The 21,422-nt window shown below is 39.5% G+C and overlaps 1 protein-coding gene across 3 annotated transcripts in view; it reads right to left on the minus strand.

Moving 5' to 3' along the window:
• SPAG16 (sperm associated antigen 16) overlaps positions 1 to 21,422 on the minus strand; it is a 423,563-nt gene that overhangs the window by 149,655 nt on the left and 252,486 nt on the right. For all 3 annotated transcript variants that reach the window (XM_075512046.1, XM_075512045.1, XM_075512047.1), the window contains exon 13: positions 14,808 to 14,934. In XM_075512046.1, the coding sequence (XP_075368161.1) occupies positions 14,808 to 14,934 (127 nt within the window). The remainder of the gene's footprint in view (positions 1 to 14,807; positions 14,935 to 21,422) is intronic.

Below are 21,422 nucleotides of genomic sequence, written 5' to 3' on the forward strand. Positions count from 1 at the left end.
AATTTGGAATAAAGGTGTGAAAATTGGCAATACATATTTTTAGGGAAAAGCTTTATTATCCATTTCCTTACATGCTAATTAGGAAATGCAATCCACTTGCTAATGTTGAGTGCGACCAGTAAGTAATATAAGTTGCTTCATTAATTTGTTTAATAACCAAACTTTTCAAAAGTAGCACGTCTAAGTCAAATCGCAGGCAGTTATGGGCCGTCATCACAAAACCAACCCATTTTTGAACGTTACACTAGTAGACACTATTTACTGTTTTTTTAGTTATTATGCAGTGTCAAATAAAAACATATTTATCATTTTAGGTTTAATACAACTATTTACTCTTGACTACTAATTAATGTTTCTGAGAGAGCAAAACATGTCTAGAAAAATGTGTGCACACATACTCCCCCCACACTCGTAGACACACACTTCTTAACTTGCAGGTATGTGTTCAACAATTGTTTAACTCTCATTTATAGCAAGTCACACTCTACCGGAAACACTAGGATCTAAATTAAAAAGAAAATCTTGATAACAATATGTGCATTTTTTCTCCAGAGAAAGAGTAGTTTCTGGATTTAAAAAAAAAACAAAAAACAAACAAAACCCAAAAGTAATAACAAAACAATGTCACACACACACACAAAATCACTCTTAGCCACTGCACAGCCGCTCTATTTAAAGAAGGACAATTCTTCTTCTAAAATAAAGCCCTCAAGCTCCAAAGATGTAATGTGCCCTGATGTCAGGTCTCAGAAAGGCTGTACCGGAGAGGAGTGCGTGCGTGCCCTTAAGGCTGATCAGCTGCGGGGTGTCCTCAGCCAGCCCCGGAAAGGCAGTCCCCCATGGGGGAATGTCAGCCCTCTCCCGGCCTGGGCTCAGCTGAATCCAGCTGAACTTCATCAGCATGGGTCATGTCTGCTGCTGCCGGTGGCGGGGGGACTTTGAGACATGAGGCTCTGCATTATTCAGGGAGGAACTGACAAAGGGCTAATTTTTAATAACATGATTAAATAGGAACCAAAAATGGGAATGCTCTGCAAATCCATAGTAGACCTTGCAAAATCCATTTTCCAGATTTGGAAAGGAAAGATTTTAGAAGGAACCAAATTCACAAAAACCCCCACCCCTAAACCAAAATTATTCAAATATGTTACACGTTTTTCCCAGGATAAAACTGGGGGGAAGGGGGAGGTTGGTTTTTTTTTTTCCCCCTCAAAGTATCTTGCATTTCCTATCCTATTTCCTATGAACTTGACATTTTTTTGAAATTCAAATTATACTCATTACAAATATGACCAAAACCTATTAACACTTTAACTGTGGAAAATAAAATACATGGGCCCCAAGTCTCTTTTGTGAAAAGGTCTAAGTTATCCCACAGCCCTTCTCTGTGACGGTGGCACTGCAGGAGAGCCACAGACAATTTGGGGGTTGGTGGGAGACCATGCCTGACAAGGCACGTTCATGAGGTCTCGCAAATGCAGCAGAGCCAGCGAGGGCAGGTCTCTCCATTTCTTACTTAACCAAAGGAGAGCGCACAACGGCCAGGACCAACACGGTTGGGATCAGGGTTGAAATATAAACTGTGTGACTGTATGCAAGTTTTCACTAAACACAGAAGGAAAACAAAAGAAAAATTACAGAAGTCTGTAATTGTCACGATTATAAACTTCAAAATAAATGGCAAGCAGAGTTAACACAAGGGCATTTGTCAAGAGGTTGCATGCTTCCTCAGGCACAGGCTCTGAGACAGGTGGACATGCTGCCTGCATTTCCAAAAAGCATCGAGTCCCAGAGTCAACTTTCTAGGGTTCCACCTCAACTAGTAAAACCAGTTGCATGCCATTACTGGATGGGGCTGGAAAGGGGGATGGGTTTGGCAGCAGGATTGAGGTAGATCTTGGAGTGCAATGTGCAGAGGGTCCCACCTGGCCTTCCTTTAGTCCTGACCACTCCTGCTCTTCTGTGGCTTCTTGCTAAAGCAACTCTTTGTTGCTTTTGCACAAACCTGATATAAAATAGGAGAGGTTTAAACAAAAGGACTGTGGCACGGTCATACCAGCATACATCACCAACTACCTCCTTCGCTGTGCTGAGTCGAGCTTGTTCACAGTGGAAAATTGGACCATTGATATTTATTCTAGTCACCAACAGGGGAAGATTACGTACAAAGGCTTTGTCACATTGCTAAATTTTGCATCTCGCCTATCAGTTTTGTCCCAGTGTTTCCAATCTGTGTGTGATAAATGTCGTCTTTTTGAAAGATTATTGCTTCTCTATAAAACATTTTTGAGGAGAGAGACAGGAGAAAGAAACAATCAGCTGAGCAAGGGACTGGCATGTAAAATACTATCATTTGCAAAACACTGGCCTGAAACCCACTTGGAGGCAGAGAAGCTAGGCTTGAGCCAGCAAAGAGGAAAAACAGGAATGTAATAATTACATATTTATTTTTAGAGAAAATGAAAAGCTAAATAAACTATAAAACCAGTGTTTACTGGTAAATACTTTCTGTCCTGAAAACCACGCTGAGTGATGCAGGAACAGTCAGTTCTCAGGGGCTCAACTGGTGGTACCTTTTTGGCAGTGTTTCATTCCTCCTGTGTTGGTGCCAGGACACTTTAGGTCCTGAAACAATTAATTTTAGTAGTGCTGCAGCAAACTATTGCCAGAAATCTGAACTTGAGAGACAACATAGCTGCTGCTGAAGCTTGTTTTTCTGCCCTAGCTCTGAAATCACCTACAATCAAGAGGGACTCTGAGATTGCTGTCCTGAAAAGAAGCTGATGGAGCTCAGCCTGCCAGGAAAGCGGGACACAAAGCATCCAAACATAGCATTTGTGAAGGGATTAGTGCACTCACGATTGGATTTGGCATGGGATAGTGTGTGTGACTGGGATTTATGGTAGGGACGAGGAATTGCATGCTGACTGCTTTGATAAATGTGCATCCTTGAGGTATGTCTAATTGTTCTAAGAAAACAAAGGAGATACCATTAAACACAGGAGGAGAAAACACACAGAAGAAATTCTGTAAGTGATCCCACAGCACTCTGAGGAGGAGCTTGCCTCCAGATGAAGAGCCTGGCTAAATGTTACGATGCAAGAAAACCTGGCTGTTAACTAGAATGACACAGCAATTCACCCCACTGACTGGAATACCGTCCTGTTGTTAGGAAAGTGCAGACCAGCACAGTGACAAAGACAGATCTCTCTTAGTTGCTTCACATAAATTACAGCATGTGATTAGCACTGCCTTGTGTTCAGTGCTGCAGAGTCGGGACACCTGGGTTCTCAGGGTACCAGCACAGACAGTTCTCCACAAAGTGAGTCACTACTAGTTTTGACAATTTCACAATTACAACGCCAGCACATTACCTCGTCTGAAAGACAACAAAAGAACATGCACTCCTAGTTCTATAGGCAATATGAAATCCCATCAGGGTAGTCTACTGGAGCAATTTTAAATAGAACCATACAACACAAATTAGGTGCTGCCTCATTGCTTCTCCTCTCCAATAGCCCATGCTAATGCCTCCCCACGTCCACATCAGTAGTGTACAACACCTGAAGCTCCTTCTCAGGACAACAATTTTTCATTCCACCTCCACCATTTTAGCAATCAGATCTACCTCTCATTTGCATCAATTTAATTCTTTCTACAGAATAACCCAAAAGACACAAGTGGAGAAAAAGATTCCAGAGAGAATTTAATATATTCGTATTTTAGGACTTCAGCTGAATCTTTAGATTATTAGTACAGCACACTGTGAGATGGCAAGACTTTTACTTTTTAATGGGTTTTTTTCACGCCCTATGCTGCAGTCTACATCAACAACGAAGGATGAAAGGGTAGATGGAAAAGAGGTGAAGTGCTATGCCTGCTACTCATAAGCAAATTCCTGGCTGTGTGAGGAAGAGAAGAAGCATCTCCCAAATTTCGTATCAGTTTCATATTAGACCAGCCACGCTGCCTCTTAACGTAAAATGTCCTCAACTATTTATCATGGTTATAAATGTAGGAAGCTGAATTCAATTATAATCAAAGAGTTGGATTTTGGCCTTAGATCACAAAATGTGAACAACACCTCTCCGTGCTGTTGCCTTGGAGGTATCAGAACATAAAACTGTTTCAAACCTGTGTCTGTCTGGCAATTCTCTGTACATTAAATATGTACTACAAAAATTCTGTCATATGGGACATGTTTGAAATACAAATTACCACTGCAAACTTTCAATATCCATCGATGCTGCATGGGGCATCCTACTCAAAACCAATTCGACAGCCTAAAGCTTTTCCTTCAACACTAGGACCCTCAACTATTTTGCAGATGACACTTAAAATTGACTACTTAAGCTTGCTTGAAGCAGCAAGAAAACATTTTTTAAGCAAATACCTTGCAAGCTCTGAAATTCCAGTTTTTTGAAACCACAGCTGAAGTCACCCCAAAGGCCTGCCTGTTTTTCAGTTCAAGCCGTTTCTCAGACAGTATCTCTTTTGCTATTATGACAAGGACGTGTGAACGGGAAGTCTAAAGAAGCCACCCACCGAGGCCATGGGGAACCACAATGGGAAGAAATCTATACACAAGCAGTAGCGGTTAGAAGGGAGTAAACTATACAAAGCAACAAACTGATTCACTACCAATGTTTTGACTTGGTATTTACCAAACTGGAAAGCTATTTATTGAAAATATATTACTTGCTTCACAACGTTATTGTTAGTAGAAAGTAAATTGATTTGTAAGGTTTGGGGTTTGGTTTTTTTTAATAGATCATTTTGAGAATGCATAGCCACAGTCACCACATCATCAGACTTCTGAAACTTAAGTTCTTGCAGCTATGTCTGGGAAGGGACAGTGGCATATCTGGTTTGATATATAACAGCTCATGCTTGGAGTAGGGAATCTAGTATAATGTTTGAATTTGAAAAGTGAAAACCCATCATAGCATATTCTGTGTAGACAAGTGTGTCCAGACACCTTACTTCAACTTGACAGAACAGCAGCTCCGTACTTAGTAGCACATAAAAACAGCTTGTGAGAAATCCCGATAAAAGGAAAGGTAACAAACTACCCACTCCTTTTCTTCGGCATAACATGGCAGAGCATCGTAGGCGTGCAGGTGGAAAGGTGGACATGCTGATCCACTAAGAGGACCTTTCACAAAAAGTTCACATCTATAATCTGCTTTGCTCAATATGTAAGGCAAGAAGATTCCACAATTAATTGTGGAAAGAAAAAAGAGTATTTAAGATGTAATGCCTTTAACTTAACAGACTAACAGATTTATCTATTTCTCTACAACCTGAACGGCATAGTAATTTTTCCCCCCACTGCCTCATCAAGAATAGGATTTGGTTCTAGTAAATGTGTTGAAGCAGAATCTAACTGTAGCAAGCACGACAATTACTGTCTAGAGAAAGTGTTTACAGTTGCTGTGCACAGTAACTATCCATGGGAGCTCCGTTCCCCAAATGTCTATAAAGCTCACAATATTAGATGACTCCCAGATACCCCTGACATGGACTTCTTTGATGTACATGCTTAGCTGAATTCTGTCTCCCATGGTTTAATGAATTTCCCTGTGCACAGGAATACACATGTTCTACTGGCACAGGAGGTGCTGAAAACGGCAGGTGTTTGCTTAGCAAATTTCTGCATCCATGCTTCAAAGTTTGGCTAATTTCCGATTACCTTGCATGTGCAAGCAGTATGGTGATACTGAACTACATTTATAACAGGCTCCAGAACAGGCTGTCTTCACACCTATGAACTATTGCACCAATTAGCTACTTTTGCAGTGATATGTAAGCTAGACATTCTATACTGAAAGATCTGTGGCAGAGGGTAAAGTATTTGTAATAGAGGTTTCATCTCAAATGTGTTTCCTTCCCGGGCTGGTCAGGACACAATAGCTAAATTTCAGAGATGATGCAAAAGCTGTGACTGCTTTTACTTCATGTAACATTATGAGCACTTTGTGAAAAGCCCGCAGTACAGAAGACAATCAGCACAAAACTCAGTAGTTCTCTTTTCAGAGGAAGGTGAACAGTGCGTGGCTGTGTTATCTTGCTTACGAGTGACTACTTTTTGCTTGTAGATTCCGAACTTTCTATCAGTTCTTAAATCCTCCAGTGTCACCTCCCACTTCTGCTCTGTCAAATGCGAGAGTGTTAAGTGGTCTTTTGAAAATTTTCTGGCAAACACCTTTGTGCTTTCCTCCCTGGTACCTCTCGCACCTATAAATATCCATGGGCCAACTTGACTGACCTCTAAAAATTTCCCCTTACTTCTCAGGCCTACAAAAAAGTTGCTAATAAATGGTGTGTGTAGTACAAAGCATTGTTTATGATGTTAAAGAATAACATAATAGTTTCACTGAAATGTCACACTCTCTTGGCTGAAGCTTCTGGCTTCTGCCTTGGTTATCAGCTGTCCAGAGTAGAAGCATGCTATGGCTATATACCTTCTGCTGCTATATACCTTCTGCTGCACTTCACACAAAGGAGGCCTGGTCTGGGAAGAGAGGTGTTAATATAATATCAACTAAGTAAATTCAGCTATTATTTTTAATTAATTTAGGTATTGTGTGGCCAGTGGTAATCTGGTAGGAACATTATTACACACATACACACACTAAATTGCCTTTTTACTAATGACTCATTTGTTTTATTCTTGCCTCTTTCAAAAAAGCGATTAAGTTGAAAATGACCTTTTGAAGATTGTACTTGTGGACCGATCTTTTCATTTTTAATTACTTACTTTGCTTTAATTGTTACATTAGGAACTATTAAGAAAGCAGCCAGCTTCATAATCAATAATTTAATTAGAGTTTTAGGACTAAGAAGTCAATGCAAATGTTATTCTGCAGTCAGGCCTTTCCCAAAGCCTTTGAAAGAACTTTACTCCCATTTTGTTTCAAAGTGACATTGGCGACATAAAAATTAAATTCATACTTACTGCAATATATCATGCACACACATTATAGATATACACAGGCAGCTGGTGAGAAGTTCAGATTCAGGTCAATCTATTTGCTGCCCAGACAGGAATACAGCCTGCTTCTCTCACTTCATTTCTGAAGAATCAGTGACACAGCCAAATGCCATCACACTGCACACTCCGACAGAACCCACTCCCTGTACGGCACGCCAGGAGCCATGCTGTCTAAGTGTTTACTGAAATCTATAGCCAGACTTCTCCCCTGGCTAGAACTTCAAATATTTTAAATTTATCTATTTATAGCTCTCTAATTACTACTAATATTCTAAGATAACCAGCAGCAACTGAAACCTGATCCACTCTAATTTTACAACTGATGAAATCTGATTCAATCGGTAGTGAATTAATACCCTCCCCCATTCCACTGTTGCCTCTCTGCCTGCCCTTGCGAGTTTACAACACATCAGCATCAGCGATACATCACCGGGAGCTGTCAGCGGAGCTGTGAATTGCGTGGCCTGCTGCCTGGAATATGGATGTCCCTCATTTGTAATTATAGGCATGTGTTTCACATGACTACATCACTCCAGAATGCCTTGCCTAGAAGCAGCCCCCGAGCTGGTAAGGCAGGAGTAAATAGAAACTAGTGCGCTGAGACACACACGGCCAAAAGCACCTCCCCATCACCCATCATTAGACTAGGGGGGACCATCCCGGGGAGTGCCAGGGAAACACAGCACACGGATGAAAGAGAGCCTTGAACAGAACAGAAGCTTTGGTGAAAGGCACAAAAGCTTGCAGAGGGGAAGGGTGGCTGCAGTGACCTGCTAGGAGGGAGGGAGGGAGGGAGGCAGGCCATTGGGCACGCTGGGAGGTTTGTGAGCTTGGCAGCAAACAGGAATTCAAAGGCAGGTACTTCCATAGCTTGCTAGGGGCGGATCAGAGGATGGCTCTGACCATGGGAAAGGCACCAAGACTCGCTCAAAGACACACGGCAAGTTAAAACCAGGCCAGGCTGCACTGCAAGAAGCCTTGCTGAAGGGTGCAATGGCACTTCTAGCTACAGCAGGAAACTCAGGCAGATTCCCTGGGGAAACCACGACTGTACAGGAACGAAAGCAACAGGCTGCAGAGGACCCTGTTGCTCTCTTCTCTAGTAGCAGCTTAAATGACTGTGAACACCATGATGACAAGCTGTTACTTTAACTAAATAACTACAGCACTGGCAAGATAAAGCCATTTATACCTTTCACATGAATTAGGAGTCAAGCTGGATATTAAGCTTTAACATACAGAACTGTCTTGTCTTCTCAGAGACTTCTCCTTGAAATGAAGTAAGAATGAGCTTTTCTACATTGTGGAGACAAGGCAGAGGAAGACAACATGTTAAAAGGGCCTGCCTTCCTGCTGGCAAAAGGACTCTGACATCCAGTGTCATCCGTGGACGGGCCCAGGCATGTCAATGAACAGGAACAGCTTAATAAAACAATAATTATAACCTCTTAAGAGCCACTAATTCACCTGGAGCTTTGCAGAACAAGTTAACTTGTCTGATCTAAAATGTTTAGAGCCTAATTTAAACCTTGTTTAACAGGGAAAGAAGCCCATGAGATCAACTGATTATACAGTTTGTTAAACTTTGGGTTTAATGCTTTGATTTGGGAGCAAAGTCAGGAAGGCAAGAAAAAGGAGGGACAAGTCAGTAATGGCAGGCCAAAGGAAAGACCTGTCATAGTTCCAGTCTGAGGGTTATTGCTGGGACAACAGCCAAATACAGTTTGAAGGGTAATGCTTTTCCTGCCTTGAAGGAAGAAGAAAAAAAAAACCCAGAGCAAAACACGAATGTAGGATACTTTCTTGCTTGCATTGGGGTCAACTGATCCAAATTACAGTTTTATATGCTCATTATTTGAAATATTTTATTTTAATCCGCCTTTTTCCACAGCAGCTGTTTTGGAGGAAAGTCAGAACGTAGCTTTTCTACAAGTGACAGTGAGCATATCAAGCTTTTTTTCCAGTTATTTTTGAAGATTAGAAAGAAATTAAGACATTTTTCCTCAGCCATATTTTTGGTTTTGAAAAAATTGGCACTAAGTCTCTAGGAAAGCATCCCAAACAGATTTAACATAAACCTCCTCAAGTTTTACTTTTGTCTTTCATGATATTACTTCTCAGAGAAAACATAATCCATATTCATAGCTATTTGTTCTTGATTTCATATTTTACTGTGACACATAAATTCCGTTTCATATTAAGACAGGGAGCTTTAAAATATGAACCCATTATTTACAAATACGTAGAACAGAATCAGGAACACAAAATTTGTTACACTTTGTGCCAGGAACTGGACTTACCCTTGCACGTCCCTTATTTACAGCAAAATAATTCAATTATGCTAAGAGATTCAAAGTTTGCATGGAAGAGCTCTCTGTCTCCAATACTGACGACTTCAATCTTTGACCTACTTTTGAAGAGGATTGACTTGACCCATAAACTGCCTGTCAAAGATTTTTTTAAATGACCCATCCTGTCTATCCACTCAGCTCTTGAATTCATTCCTCGGGAGTTCAAAAGGGTTCAAATAAAACTGACAAATCCAATACCCTGAGGATATTCTGACTGATAATTTTGTATCTAAGGTGTTTACTCGGGCATAAATCAACTGGACTAGGCCAAAACACGTAGAGACGAGCAGATCGGCTTTCACAATAACTCCCTTTGGCTGCTCTGTGCCTGTCTCATACGCCTGATCCTTAAATACTCTGACATTTTTCCTGAATTTGCCTCGTGAATGCCCATTCCAAATGAACACAGGCATAAAAGCCCCCACCACAGATAGGCAGCATCCCGACAAAGATCTGGGTGTTCCCACATACTTTAAAGCTACTGACAAAAAAGTTCTGACAAAATCCGTGTTGAAAAACAAGTAGTCTAAAAGATAATTTATATTTCACTGGAAGAAACAAAAATAGAGCAGGTTATTTTAGGGAATTACAAATTTGAAAATTACTAAATTCTGACAAAATCAAAATTGAAAAATAAGTAGTCTAAAAGATAATTACATTAGAAGAAAGACAAATGGTTATCTACGGAAATTACTGGTTTGGAACAATTCCACTGAATTTAATCAAGTAAGAGTTAACTAGCTTTCAGGCACAATCCAGTTGCAACAGGAACCCCAGCAGGGTCGTCCCATGCTGTAGACATCACACAGTGGGGGAGATGGGCTGTATTGCGAAGGAAAAAATTGCAAGACTGGCGCTTAGATCAGCATTGTTGTAATTACTCTACCTCCATATGAAACATGTAAGCAGCTAAGCCCTCATCATTAAAATGCCGCACCACAGCTGGCAACCTTAGCAGAGAGCTCAAAAACTGGTGTACGTAAGTATTTATTCTCTGGCAGGACACAGGGTGAAAAGCCCTTTTAAATCGCCACTGTCCTTAAATGATCTGTATGCCTGAAATTGGATGCCTTTACAAGACCACAAAAATGCAAATTACAGCACCCCAAATTCTGGGGGATTTACTGTGCTGGTTTTTTGTACTCACAGACAGATCATTTCAGGATCTAAAAGTCTGTGGGGTAGATCATGAAAAGCCAAGAAAGAAAAGTCCCAGGCAGTATCTTGCCACCACCAGTAACCTCTGTAGAACAAGGGTGGTGGGGTTGCTGTGGACCAGGGAAGGTGGTGCCTGACAGCAGGGTTGAGCACCCACTGCCCCTTCTCCTACCAGATGGGGCATTCATTTGGGTTTCCCGGCTGTTGCCCAGAGACCTAATTGTGTGGAAACTTAAACTCTTTCCAACCTTGGCTAACATTCAAAAGCCATTAGCAGAAAATGATAAGCAGACATCATGAGTACAGAAGCCTCAATTTATTAGGAAACAACACTTTAAAAAGGGCTGTACATAAGACCCTTTTTTAATCCAATGCCACATTTAAATAAAAGAACCCTGCCCTAAAGGAACACCCAGCTGCCTCTCTTTTCACTGACGACTTCTTCCTAATGTCTTTCTCTGAATGTATTGTGGCCCTAGAAGTCCAGTCTGCCCTACTATATAAAGTGTGGCTGTACCACATTCATGAACCATTTCCAGGGGCTGAGAGAACCAATTTCTTCACAGCCATGAAGAGATACTCCTGCATGAGCCTGAAAGGAGGCTCTGCCTGGATTCTCACTCCCCTCCCTCGCTTTGGGGCATGGGGAAACTTTACAGCAGTCTTTGAGGAGTATGATGGCCACAGCCAGGTTCTGGCTTGATGAGAATGAGTTATTACTGGGAGATATTTGCTGCTGTTAAGGCAGGATTTTGGACAATCTCGTTCTATTTTTTTCCTTTTTCCTCTGACATCGGTGCCTGCATTAGTCATCAAAGACCACACTACCTCGGAGCTTCTACCTTTTGATTGTGCTGTTCAGCCCACAAATTACTGTCAAGGCTAAAATTTGATGCACAGAGCTAGAACTTGCATCTGGTCACTGTTCCGCTGCGCTACCTTACCCCTATTTAAGTCATCTTTGACCCAAATAGTAAAAAGCTGACGAGCTTGACACCTTCTTGTCTGGATGTCAGGGATACTAGTTCGATAGTGGGGTGGGAATGGGATCCTTTCATTTGTGTTATATGCCAGCAGTCTTCTGCAGAAGGAATGCAGAAAAACAGGGCTCATCTTAAATCACTGGGCTACACTGCATCAAATCAGGAATATATCCTGGATAATTAAAAAATTAAACTACAAGCACTTGAATATCAATGATCAGTAGAGACCAAAATGGACAACAATTATCAAACAATATCTCAAATGCTTAGTATTTCACAAAATCAAATAGAAAAATAGAGTTTTGTATGAATCTAACTTTTTACAGAGCTGTGCACGTGCTGAACTTTATTCACAAGAATAGTATCACTGATGTGAGCAGGACCCTCCAGTTAAGTACACACACAAGCCTTCCCAAATCCTTGTCGGACACTTTCCTTAGGGCATTGCTACTGAATGCTGACTTCCAAATGACAGTCACTGCACAACTTTTTCAAAAATGAAATATCCACTTATAGAACCTGACATTTCAAAAATCAGAAAGCAGATGAGATAGTTACTAAATCAATAAGTTTCAAACAAGGAGAATGAAAAATCTGAGTACCTTTTTTTCCTCTATTTAATTATTTAAGTGTATAAATATTTGGCATTTTATCTGTCTGAGAAAGAGCAAAGATTCAGCTTGGCTCAAATGTTATCCAGACAAATCTGACTAGCCCCAAGAAATTACTCATCAGAATGTGGGAGATGCAGATGAGTGGCAGACCGCTTATCATGAGAAGAATTAACCCAGGCAGGTGAACTTGTACTCTTGGGGTCTCACGTTCTTTTGCACCTCTCACATTTTTCATTGGACACACTTTGCAATTCATGAGTAGAGATGCTCACTCTGATGTGTCAGCGAGAAAATATTCTGGTGAAAAGCCAGAATATGCTTGTCTTTCTATGAAACTGGCATAAAGAGAAATAAATTCTGCAGCTTATCTTGGCACGAGAGCCATCAGCTTTACTGGCAAGAAATTCCTACAATGAATTGCAGCCTCAGTCTCATACATCTTATCTACAGGGAGTCTGGCACAGTATGAGGATGGTTCCCATCCAAATCCAACACCAATTCTGTATTTTCTCCCAGAATGTTTGGCAAGAGCCATAACCATCTAAATACTATTCATCCTTCTGTGTTCCCATTTCCCTATAGGCAACATATATCTTAGTTTTAAAATTACAGTCAAGGCGCTGTAGATTTTTCTGAACCACTAGATCTGACCCTATGTTATCCAGGGAAAAAAAGAAAAAGAAAAAAAAGAAAAAAGTAATGTCATGTGTTTCGAAAGTCTGAAGGCTGCATTATAGCTTCAGCTTAGTAATTACAAAGATTTATGTTCCATTCTGCCCCAAATCCAGAGCTCATTGTCCATTCAACTTGCACCGCTTTGACTTACAGTTCTCTGCATCCATTATCTTTAATAATAAAGAGCTGCCTAAAGTTAATGATTGAAGAGCAAGATGTGATTAATAATATGAATCTAATTTATGAGAAAACAAACTGAAGTATGATTTTCATGTTTCATTAAAATTATCTTAAATGTACTCCTTAATGCTAATTGATCTCACAGAGGTGAGAAAATATTCTGTTCCAAATTAATGGGAGAAAATCATTCATCTTCTTTCGGGAGGGAACATTTCATATCATTCAGTATTTAGAGGAAGATAGCATCTTCACAGTGATTTCACCACTTCAAGTGATGCTTCAATGTGGGCACGTATCTGAAATCTGCACGATTTCTTACTGAATAGGGAAACAATTCCACAGAATAAATACACAACAAAATGCCATATACAATGTTTTCTTTTCACAAAAGGTATTTCCTATCTTAGCAAAATTATCCAAAGCTGAAAAACAGTGCTGGTGAATGAAAATTGAGCAGGCTTTTTCCATAAGTTTATCAAAGAAAAATTCTTTTATAATTCTGTTAATTTGCTATGAACAGGAGATTACCGAGACATTTGCAAGACAAAGTTCCTTGCAGGATTTATTGAAAACAAAACAAAGCAGAAATCTATTTTTCCACTGAGTTTTTCACTTTTGTTTGTATTTCGATATTTTTTCCTCTTTTTGAATTATTCATATTTGGATATCAAATATTCTTACAAACCAACGCATTTAAGAATAATGAGTCTTGACTGGCTTCATTTTAACTTGTTGTGCTTTATGTCCAGGATTATTATTAAATGACCTTCTATTCAGTCTGTTTCTATGATCCATAAATAGAAATTGCCTAATGAGCACCTCAAATATTCCACTGTCATTTTCCTGTCAGTTTTTCTTATGTTTGTAAGCTCTGATGACAATACCTATTAATACGCAGCAACAGCTCTTTGCCTCCTTCCTCTCAAATCCCTTCCATGAATACAACCTTCTCTATTCCGGGCTGGAATCTTGTATCTTTACACTGTTTGAGAAATGCAAAGTGACCGTAATACCAACTGAAGTATCAACCTGAGAATTTCAAGAGTTGCTCTATGAGAAATACCACAACAGCAGCAATAATTATTGAATTTTCTGATGAAAGAGAAAAAAATTCCTCTTGCCTTGTTCTCGTATTCTACTTGAACAGGATTTACATATTTGGTCTGCAAAGCAGCAGGGACAAATACACTCTCCAGTGTACAAACTCCATTTATACCTATACCAAAGAGTAAAGGCGGAGAAGAATAAAGGAAGAGATGCAGAGTTTCTGACACTACCTACAGTGATATATTATGGAGAAAATAATACATATTCCATGAGAAATCAGCAGTGAGTTCTGGGAGTTGGGGGGGGGCGGGGATCCCTTCTAGAGGAAGAATAAATGTATTAGACTTCTATGCAGCTTGTGTTTCTCCTATGGCATTTTCCCCCATTTCCTTTGTACATAACTTAAAGCATATGCCAGCACTTACAAAAGAAGCCCAACAAAACTGACCTTCAGCTGCTCTGTCTATTGAACTGATACAGCACAGTGTGCAGCAATGCAGTCTTCCAGACCCAGATCATCAGTTGCTAAAACCACCACCACCTAAAATTAAGTCTACCTGTTTATTCAGTGATCTCGGCGCATGTTCATTTGTTGCACTGTGAGGACTTGGTCATTTCAGATGTCAAGGAAATGTTATATGGTGATATTTTTGGTCAGAAGATAATAGCTGTGTTAGTGAATATTCTATTTTCACATCACCCTTTTACTTTCTATTTTGATTTTACACGGGCTTTCATTTTTCTCATGCCATACATGCCATCACTTTGCTTGAATTCAAGAAAGACCAATAAAAAGACTGCTTACCGTTCTGGCATCCCAGAGAGATAAAGTCTTGTCAGCAGAGCTAGTGAGAACAGTGTTGGAGAACGGAAGAAACTCAATGCTGTTGACTGAATCTTTATGGCCACACATCGTATACCTGCATCTCTCACTGCAAAAGAAAACAGAAATACAGCACTTGCCATTCAGGATAATAAGAACAAGAGACAAGTTCAGGTATTTCATGTATCTTTCCTAGCTACTCTTTAGCAAAAATGAACATTGACAGCTATTCATCACCCAAGCACTACACCAGAGAGAAAATAAAAAAACCAAACCAGTTAGTGTTTGCTTCCCAGTAATGAAGGCTATAGTGGGAAGGTAAAAAGAAATGGAGCAGCAGGTTTTAAAAGATTGCATTGTAAGGAGCAACAGTGAAAACACCACTTTATGTTTCCGGGGTGCAGCCTCAAAAACTTTGTTGATGTAGAATTTAAAAGGAACACGGATGAAAAAGTGGGATAGGGACAGCACCATTTCCTTCTTAAAGATATCTTATTCCTTCTTGCTTACAAAGGGTCTAAGAAATTTATAGCACCATGCCAACATGCACCTTGAAGAAAGCCAGAGAGTGCTGGCAGCCTGACTTTCTTCTCAAGGTCTGCAGAAAGACTTATAGAAACTAAGTGATGTCTGGGAGTTCTTCACTGAGGGTAAAGTCTTGTCACTGTGGACACCCAAGAGGCCTTTTCCCTGAAGAAGAGGTCTCTTACTATGGATGAGCCCCACCAGTAGCCATTATAAGCTGTAAGTTCTTAAAGCAGATGTGAGGAAACAGAGGTGAACCCCAAGCATCGAGGTTTTTACCAGGAACTGACCACAGCTCAGATGGAATTACTCTGTGACACACTTCTGGAATTTTTTTCAAGGCTGAAGACTTCCAACTATCCCGCCTTCTCCCAGCTGATCAGCTATGAAATAATACCCTAGAAGTTTTTGTTTTGCTTTCTTATCTTTTTGTTTTGTTTTCTTATCTTTTAATGAGTTAATTTTCTGAGACAACACTATTGATCCTTCTCAATTCAGGGTATGAACCTGATACAGGTGGAACACAAGATGGGAAGCTTTTCCCATTGTAAGGAATAGGGACACAACCACTATGACACTGCTGTAGAGAATCAGTTCTCTCACAAAACAGCTTGAAGTTGGCTATATAGCTATGATCTTATAAAAGCTTTTTGGCTTCTGTTTTGTTTTCTGTGTGTACACCAGAGATGAACATTCCTTAAACTGGAGTGCAGGAGAAGAGAAGGAAGAGCCCAAGGATGCCTCACCAGGACAACACAGAAAGTAACAAACAAATCTGGGATTATTCAAACTGAACAGAATGGCAAAGGCTTAACTCCTACACAAGCATGTCAAGAGGGGAGATGATTGAAATGAACCGGCATTCACCCCTCATTATAGCTGTATACAAGAGTCGCCCGTGCTGATACAGGTTTCAGTCTATGATTTCTTTAGATATACATGAAACTTCATGAATTTACAGTGTTTGTACTGTTATATCCTGTTTGTATTGTCATATCCTGTAGGTGAGCATACTATGGAAAAACCTAATCAATGTAAAGTCAGTAACAGTTCTATCCTCATTGTTCAGCTGAGTCAAAAAAAGTATGAAAAAATAAAAGCCAACAACTCATCATAAATTATTACAGCTTTCAGAGAGAGCTCACAATTTTATTCCCTGCTCATGTGATTCTGACAGTAGAAACACACCTCCCCTGAGCTGGCTGCTGAATATATCATTGGGGCTTGCAAATTACATTACTGGGTGGCTCTTAACTGAGAAATTTCTTACAATATTTATTAAGGAAGCTGTCAGCAGGGGGAATTAAAGATGGGATTTTTTTTTTTCTTTTCTTCCTGCCTGTGTGTCACCAGAAGACTCTCGGAGCTATTGCAGGTTTTGTATGAACAGCACAGAAGATCAGTACCTGCAGATCAGATACAGGCCAGTAGAGCTAAAGGGTTTTGATGGACACTACCCTTGATCACTGATCTAACAAAGTGACTTCTCAGACCTGTTTTAATGCCCTTCCATTTCCCAGACTGAAATGCATATGCTGCGCTGAGCTGAACACCAAGCCTGTCCCCACAGAAGGGATAGTAGAAGCGAGATAAGTTGTTTCTGAGTAGAAATATTATCCAGGAAATATATTTCAAAGGAATATTAGATTCCGCTGCTATCATTTTACAGAATCTATGTTTTTCTATTATAGATAATACATTATACTATTCAGTATTATCTGTTATATAGACTACATGTGTTATTTTATCACATGGACTCATTTTAAACTAGTCATAAAGTACTGTGGCTGCTAGAGCTCAGTGCACAAGATATCTGATATTCAGGATCACTTCATATATGACAATAAAATAACTTCAATAAAATAATTTTTTGTTTCACAGTCTCATGGTAATGTTTTACACTGCAGAATATGCGTTTTTCACCTCAGATCATATACTTTTATTTATGTATAGGTATGCCATTTTTTAAAAGTGACCAGTGATTCCCTGCTTGCCTGTTCCACTGTAAGGACTTTGAGTTGCTGAACAGTTTCTGACAAGCAAAATCCTGCTGTGTATTTTTGTGGACACTTATTAGTTTTGAAAACATAGACAACTTTACATACCACAGTGTGACAGCGTTCCACCAGAAAAGGGGATATTTTCCTGTAATAACAGGATGTATGTATGTCCTTGTCAAAGGCAGAGGGAGAACATCTTCAACCTGTTTGAGGGGGCTTGGGGTGAAAGCCCACCAGAAAAGGAAGGAAAGTAAAGGAAAAAAGAATATTTTGTTTGTGAGTCACTGACATAAGATATGGACCATCCCAGGCAGACAGGCTGCAAGAACAGGCCTGTGAGAGATTAATTAGGTGCCAAAGCAGGAAGGCCCATTCAGAATCCCTTAGCAAGGTGAAAATGGACTAAAGTGATGGACCATGACAGCAGCAGAAGGGAAAGAAATGATTTGTACTTTTCCATCAAGAACATAAACACCCAGACCTGATTCAGTTGTCTGTCTCTCTCCTTGCCACTTCCATATCATTGCGTACTGATGAGCAAGCTCTGGCTCTCAAGATTTAATTTACCACTCTGGTAACTGACTGACTGATATTTCTAAGAACCTCCAACTGCTACATAAAATAAACTCTTCTTTCCTTCCAGCTGAGATATAATTTCAGTCTTGTATACAAGCTATCTTTTGGTCAGAAAGGGGAACATTTTACTTAGATGTTCTTTTTCCACAAAAAAGAAGTTGATATGAAGGGTAGAGCATCACCCTGTTTTTCATGGGAGCTCATATTTCTAGCCAATGGTTCAAGTTTATCTACATTAGAAGAAATCTGTAGCAACATTCATTATCTAATGGTTTTTTCTCATTATGAACACATAGTCTCATGGATCTCTGAACATTTTGGTTCAGAAGAGAGAGGCAATCACCTATGACTAGTAGGTTAGCCATTTGCAGTACTCCTGTTGCTTACATCCAGAGACAGAGAAAGAGGTCCTGAATAAATGATGCCATGGTAAAAATACTGCCCAGTAGTTCAGTATTTTGCAGATTGCATTCTGAACCTCATCTCAGACACCAATTCCAACCCTCCTCCTTTACCTGTGTTATTACTACTTTTTCAACGTAAAACATCAGTTAACACATTTTCTTGACTCATGACTAATTATCCTCAGTATTCTCTTTTTCTCTACAAAGTCAATTTCCCTTCCCTTAAAACCAGGTAAGGTAATGACGTCCATCAATATATCAGCCTTTATTCTACCTCACCAGGTTGTGATTTTTCTTAACAGGTTCAAACAAACATGGACAGACTGTTAGAGTTATAAGAAGCACCCTATACCATGAGTATAGGCATTTAAATTAATCAACAACATGAGCTAGTTATTGATATCACTAGCTCAACAGCGACAGGAAAATTTTACTTGCTCAATTTTTAGAGACTTTTCTTTTGAGAATCGCATTCCAGAATGGTTCATTCAAATTCAAAAGGGCTTTCAGTAAAACCGCATTGAAAACAGAAGATATGAAACATTTCTGCGTACATAAGACTTCACTGAATATTAACAGGCTGCCGCCTCTACACTAATGTACAATAGCAGCCAAATAATGCACTAGTTAGATATTTCATCAGCTGTACAATAATTGAAAAGAAAATACAGATAGTGGGTAGATTTCTCTTATCCTGTATACTTTCCTATCTGCTCAGATGGAGTTAAAACTCACAAAGAACAACACTCCGGCATGCCCTGATGGGAACATTTTACAATTGCCTGGTACATATTTATTGCTGAAGGCTATACAGGGCACAAAGCATTGGACAACCTGCAGTGCTCCACACCAGCTTAGTACTCATTTCCAAAGACACATGGCAAACCAGAGTGACAAGTGAGATTACATGTTGCCAATTCTCTTGCTATTTAAAAGTGTTTTTAAAAAAGCCCACCCAATACACAGAATCACAGAATTGTATAGGTTGGAAAAGACCTTTAAAGCATCGAGTTCAACCGTAAAACACGTGCTTACTAGCAGTATATGCTTACTAGCAATCCTATGAAAACAGGACAAGCTCTGCTTCCTTTCTTGATTTTTTTTTATTTTTTAAAGCATGTGGTTTCTATGTTCAGCTCCAGTTGGAAAAATTGGGGGGTGGGGGTGATACCCTTTCAATGATTAGTTAGGTATTACTTGCTTTATTGCCGTGCCATATTACAACTCATTTCAAGCATGGTAATTAAAAGCACCTATACAGCCAATCAAAATTAATGAGATTTTAAGCATGTACTTTTGAGTCAGTGCCTCTACCGACCACCTTTTTACATGCCTTCCATAGGAGTACATTAAATGCACAAACACTCTCAAACTGTACTATCTTTCCCAACAGCTACGCTCTCAAATCATCCCACGGAACGAACACTAAACGAAACCCTTTCTCATGTCTATTGAATAACATTCTTCTATGTGACCTGCAATCACTAGCAGGCAACATGTCAAGGTAAATTACACCAGAAAATCACCTGGTATGAAGGTGGACACAGCATTTCTGAGGAAGTTCTGTAAGGTCACACAACAACCAGCCTCCAGTCCTGTTATAGTGATATCGTTGTAACAGGAGAATACTTTTAACAAAAACAAATCCTATCACTTTCCCATTATATGGCTTTATCTCCAAAATGTGTTTAAATTAGGCATAGAACTTTTCTAGCCAAGATCAATGGGCAAGTATAGCAAATGGGCTGGCTTAAGACATTAAAATGCCAGTTTGGTTTATGCTGTTATAAATGCATCCTAACATGTCTTTACATTTTATGACCTCTATTTTATTTCTAGGTAGCTTCACATATGACACATCCAATTATTCATGTCAAGAATGTAAAACTACCAGTATTTCAGTAAAAAGTGCCTACCATCATTTATGGCACTGATTTTTTTTCTTGACCCATTATTTCACTAAATGTAACACATTTTATAAGACATTGACATGTGGGGACACTTCCTCTATAACGTACATTTGTCTCTGAAAAGACGTATGCCAGCATGATGCTGTCAATATGAGCCACTTTGTTCAATTATTACTTATCTTCAATAAAATGAAGCTCTTTTCAAATTGTGAACATTCATTTGTGCCCTCTTTCAAACTAGTGTTTGACACTTCGAAAATGAAGTGGTAAAGTATATGCTACTACAGTTTTTGTGAAAATGTAAACATTTCTTCTCAAATATTTATAAATATTTAGAAAGAAAATATGAATTAAATCTTTCTCTGTGTAATTTATCTTAATACTCAGCACTCACAGAACGTTTTAATCTTTCAATCTGAGTGCTCTGCAAAACAAAGAACAATGCCCCAATTTAAAAGAAGCTGTTAGTCAGGGTTTCTCTAGCAACGGTCAGTTTGCAGAGTTACTCCTGAGTTATTAAATAATGTGAAACCACTTTATAGTGTTGGTTTTAGATAATTTTAATTGTTAAATTTTTTAAATTCACAGCGAGCAGAAGCAGGATTAAGTATTAAACCTTCCTGTCACCACTCACATCAGAAGCTGCTTTGAGCTCGGCCAGGTAAGGCTGGCTCAATCAATGAGCATGGTGTGTAAGTCCTGCTCCCACTGAAAGCAACACAAGGTTTGCCACTGATGTCAGTAGGAGCAGGAGTAGATCCAGGTTTATCACCACGGGAGCCTGACAGCTCATGCTTTTGGTCTAGTGCACAGTAAATTGAGCATGTAAAAGGAAACTGATCTCTGAAGCAGTATGGACTTAACTGGTAAGTTCAAGGGTGCAATTCTTTCCCTTCCTCTGTCCTTTTCCTCCTCCTTCTGCCAAAAGCAAAGCAAAGGCTTAGCAACTAGGAAGGCTTAGCCAAGGAAGAAAGAACCCCAAACATGATAGAAATGTTTTATTTATATTTTCTAGGTATATAAACAAACATTACTCATCTGACTCAGCAAGTTTACAAGTCTGCAATAAAATACTGTTACATCCTTTTCTTAGACCTCCTTGAGAAACATGAGAACTTAGGAGTCATGCTCTTAAAACACAGAGGTTCTGAAATGGATCAAATTGCTTCTCTTAATTAAAAA

Source organism: Mycteria americana, chromosome 9 (genome assembly GCF_035582795.1).
Source record: "Mycteria americana isolate JAX WOST 10 ecotype Jacksonville Zoo and Gardens chromosome 9, USCA_MyAme_1.0, whole genome shotgun sequence".
Classification (NCBI taxonomy): Eukaryota; Metazoa; Chordata; class Aves; order Ciconiiformes; family Ciconiidae; genus Mycteria; species Mycteria americana.